The sequence below is a fragment of the Chanodichthys erythropterus genome, chromosome 1 (assembly GCF_024489055.1).
Source record: "Chanodichthys erythropterus isolate Z2021 chromosome 1, ASM2448905v1, whole genome shotgun sequence".
NCBI classification, from domain to species: Eukaryota; Metazoa; Chordata; class Actinopteri; order Cypriniformes; family Xenocyprididae; genus Chanodichthys; species Chanodichthys erythropterus.
In genome coordinates, this window is record NC_090221.1 from 7,554,505 (window position 1) to 7,559,319 (window position 4,815).

The 4,815-nt window shown below is 32.3% G+C and overlaps 1 protein-coding gene across 1 annotated transcript; it reads right to left on the reverse strand.

The window, feature by feature from the left end:
* Positions 1-726: 726 nt before the first annotated feature.
* On the reverse strand, positions 727-3,918 carry LOC137008848 (uncharacterized). The gene is made up of 4 exons (XM_067370613.1): positions 2,665-3,918; positions 1,614-1,724; positions 1,124-1,331; positions 727-1,040 (listed from the first exon to the last, which is right to left on the reverse strand). The coding sequence occupies exons 1-4, from the start codon at positions 2,838-2,840 to the stop codon at positions 855-857; spliced, it is 681 nt and encodes a 226-aa protein (XP_067226714.1). The 5' UTR covers positions 2,841-3,918; the 3' UTR covers positions 727-854.
* Positions 3,919-4,815: the final 897 nt, after the last annotated feature.

The window sequence follows — 4,815 nt, forward strand, 5'->3', positions numbered from 1 at the left end:
TAAAATTAAAACAAACTAATAGGTTGTATTGTGTCAATTACACACTTTATAAGTTTCCAATACACTGTGTGAATATGTAGCTTATAAGTATGAAATAAATATAGAATGGGCATTTTAACACAGACATTTAAATTTGCAGAGAAACACTGTCTTTCTAACAGCAAATGTTTACTTTAGAATAGGGAACATAATCTGAAGTAATATTGCATTTATTAGTGATAAATGTGCCTGTTACCTATTAATAAAGGGAATATTTCAGTTATATTTATATACTAACAAATTATTTATAACTGAAATATTCCCTTTATTAATAGGTAACAGGCACATTTATCACTAATAAATGCAATATTACTTAAGATTATGTTCCTATTCTAAAGTAAACATTTGCTGTTTTCCAAAAAGAAAAGAGACATGTAATATTGCAGTGAACAACTCAGTGTTTATTGTTTTTATGGTTCAAGAGAACAAATTACAGATGAGACACATCTTGAATAATCACAATGAATTGCCAAACAGTTTATTGACAAATTTGTTTTTAACACAAAAGATGATGATGGTCACAGAATAAACTGAACATCTACATCTTTTCACACAGGATACTTCCTTCTGATGTCATGCAAAATCATTCCCAGGGGGCCATTTTTATGTATGTCACCACGCCAGTACGTCCACTCAATTACTTTTAAGTGGTCTTTGAGCCTGCTTTCTGTGCGGTTCCCCTAAATCTCCACACTGTTGCCTTGCAAACTCCCCACAATCTCTCAATGTTCTGTGTGTGAGCACCTGTCTGAGGATCAACAAAAACCTCCTTATGGTTCACAGTTAGATGGTTATATCCAGCATCTCTGAGACAGTTATAGGCTCTCCACCCATCTGACACAACAGTGGCTTCCTTGTCTCACATGCTTCTGGAGAATTGGCATGAGGTGTTGAGCTGAACGCTGATTGACAACTTTCAGAATGGGTCTTCTGAACTCCTCTTTGACCCCAAGCATTCCAAACACCCATGATGCCCTGTTGCTCTGTCTTCCTCGGTTGTACTAAAAATGACAGAATTTAAGAATTTATTGTATCAATTATCTTTACCATAAAGTGTGAACAGATGTAACTGAATATATATTACCTTTCTTTTGTGGCCAAATTTGCTCTCATCAATAAAAACAATTTCGTGTCTTTTTCCAATTTTCAGGTCACCTCTTCTCTTCATTCTTTTAATTGCAGATTTGCAGACTCCACGCAGACGATAACTAAGTTTAGTCAGTGTAGAAGAGCTTCCAGTGATGCCTTCCTGTAGCATGTCCACTTGCCGCAACCTGAGTCCTTGTGAAAATCTACAGTTTAAAAGCAAACACATAGAATACACAGAAAAAAAAACACACACAAAAAAACCATCAGGATCATAACACATATCTTAATACTCAGTTCACTGTCAATGTTATATTATTAACATTGCTGACAAGTACTGTATAAGTTCTGATATTATATGCTTGAATAATATACTACAAAATATTTTCCTCTTAACACAAATAATTCTTACATAATAACAAATAGTTATTATAACAATATTAAAACAACCCTCATTATGTAACAAACACACAATGATATATTCTTACCTGTAAATAAAATGCATCCATGTCTGGAGGCTTAGATGAGACCTGGAAAATATTGAGCCACTTCGGATGCTCTTGGTGTATGATTTACTGTGGCATTTATCTCGACACACCCTAGCAGAGGATAAAAGAATTAAAATAAGTATACAAGCTTCAGAAAACCAAAAATATATATATATATAAAAAAAAAAAATGTAATTCATTCAAAGCAAATGCATAGTTTAAAGACAGATGATATTAATAAAAACACTCCTGTTTTTAAATAATAATTATTTTTATAATTATATAAATAGTTTTATATAATTAAAAATATAATTCTTTTTTATAATAAAATTTTATTATTTATTATTTTAAATGTATTTTAAATGTGTTTTGTTCAGGACGAATGGAATAACTTTTAGTACTTTTATGTCATTAAACCCATTTTTACAGATTAAAATAAAATTATTAATAATAAAAAAGTTAAATACAAAGATTACAGTTATTTTATCAATACAATTGTATTACTTTTCCAGTTTTTAATTGAAAAAAAAAATGCTATAATGTATTTTAGATAGATAAACATCTCAAATGAAAATTTTCACAATAGACATTTTTTTTTAAAATATTTATTTATTTTTACTTTTACTAATTTCTATGAGACTTGGAAAATATTGAGCCACTTCAAATGCTCTTGCTGTATGATATCTAAATAAACATGTCTGAATCTTTGAGTTGTATTATTCTAACATCGGCATGCATCTAATAATGCAACAAATAGGGTTGCATTCTCAACATTAAACTGAACAAATACATTACTACTAAATAAAACAGACATTTCCTTTATAAATAAATATAATAAACTACATATTATATTACATACATAGAATAATACACTGAATATCATGATATGCCATTTGCTCCAATTGGCATGACATTACAATAGCCTAGATTACATTGTAAACAATAGGCCACGTTGACATAAATTGAGACAGAGGAGAGGCTCCTACACTGAATTTTACGAGAAACACAGTTGAATAATAATGAGCATGGGATAATATAAAGCTTTTCTTACCATGCAGCTTCCTTTTCATTGTAGAAGTCCCTGAATTTCATGATGTGGTGGCATGATGGGCAATACATGTATTTCCGCAGTAATCCTTTTTGCATCAACCAACGAACAAATTTTTTGTTCGTATTCGCTGATGGTCTGAAAAATATTCTCCGCAGAAAATCATAATTTGAAGCCATGACGCTTCACGGACTTTGACACAACATCTGTAATTTAGCGCGTATTGGTAGTGTATTTGAATTTCGCGGGTGGTCTAGACCCGCGCAGTGCACTCGCTTCCTGTCCAATCAGACGCAGCAATCAATCAGTCGAGCAGGATTTCATCAAGAGCTGAAAGAGCATCAAGATCTTGAAAAAGAAACTCTCCACATACCCATCGATCGAAATGGTATGTCCTTTATGATAAACGTTGGCTTTGGTGTTGTTTGTTTTTAAGTTATTTTACATCCATGTTAGTGTTTCAGTTATATTGCTAGTCTACATATCCTTAACTAATTGCTTGCTAGCATTTAAGCTTTGCGTATTTCATTTATTTAACATCTAACGTTAACCTAATTTATTTATTTATTTAGGTATAAAACATTTAATGGTCCTGGCGTTTTAATAACCAAGCTGTTGTGTATTTGATAACAATATGTAAGCAGGGTGATTAGTACTGATGAACAGTTTTATACGTGTTACTTTAACTTGCCAACCCACTGGCTTAAAATGAGATGAGACAAAAAGTATGGTAACTTTAGTATATTTACAAATGCAGTTAAGATGTAATACAGTTAAAATAAAAATAATTTTCTCTTTTTTTTTTGTACTTTTGTTAGTAAATTGTACTTTTGTCATCTAATAGAATAAACAAATAACATATTTTTGTTTTTATTGCATTTTACAAAATATCACAACTTTTCTGGGGTTATGAGATAATAGGGTTAATAAAAATAAATTCATGTGAACTTTTATACAGCCAAAGCGCAAGTTGAAGCTACAACACAAGCAGCAGGACTCCATTCAGGAGAGCTCCAACGATGCAACACCCAAAGATCTGGAGGAAAATGAGCCTTCTTTACCAAGCTGCAGCAGCCAGGGTTCTGATACTAGTATGTTGTCATTTTGTCTATGTCACAAATAGCAATGTGTATATGTGTCTATTATTAATTGTTAGCTAACTAATATTTATTTGTGATATGTTGTTTCTAGGCATTTTTTCCATGAAAATGAAGATAGAATTTCTGGAAGAGAAAATAAAGTGGCAAGAAAAAATGATCGGAGAGCTAGAGAGAATGAACGTGATTTTCTCAGAGAACAGGTTCTTGGGAAAGCCAAAGGACAAGATGTCGGTCAGTATAATAATATGTTTCATGCTGTCTGTGCAGTATTTATTACATGCAAGCAATTTACACATCAGACTTTTAAACTTTTGGCATTTTCATTGATTTCACTTTTATGGCTGCTGAGTGCTATTAGCTTTGGCTAACAGCATTAGATATTTTCAACATTGGCTCATTGTGACATTACTCTGTCTATGCTTTTGCAAAACGTGTCAAATCTGACTAGGAATGATTTGAATTTTCCAAGTGAAATGAGCACTAGAAGTGCAACTGTGCATTTTATTAGCTTTTAACTCAAATGACGAGTACAATGGCTGATTGCAACATTGTAAATGGTTTGTTTTTGACTCTATAGACCTTATTCAGAGCAACACCATGACAGGTATGAAAGCAAGGCTAGAGGGATAGACTTACCAATTTTACAGTGACATCTGCTGTAAAAAGCTCCTAGATGACTTAAAAATTTCCATAGCTTTGTTGTCATTTTAACAATAATACAGCCAATTGTTATACGGTCTATAACATTCTGCTGTTCTATGATATCTAAACTCTTTTACTGCAACACATCTTCGGAAAGAGGGCACATTTTGTTACATTTTGTTCACTCACACTGCAATATTGACGTGCTTCAGTGAGCGAATAGGGATCTGAAGCCACAAAATCAACACACTCAGAATGAAGCAATGTCATCCCACCTGTGACAGGGGTATGTGCAAACCAGGTGAAGGGGTGAAAAAAATGGAAAGTGAATTGTACCTAGATACATGTTTGACACTCTTTGCAAAATTGTACACAGTCATATTTATAAAAATGTATAATCTCTAAAATTCTG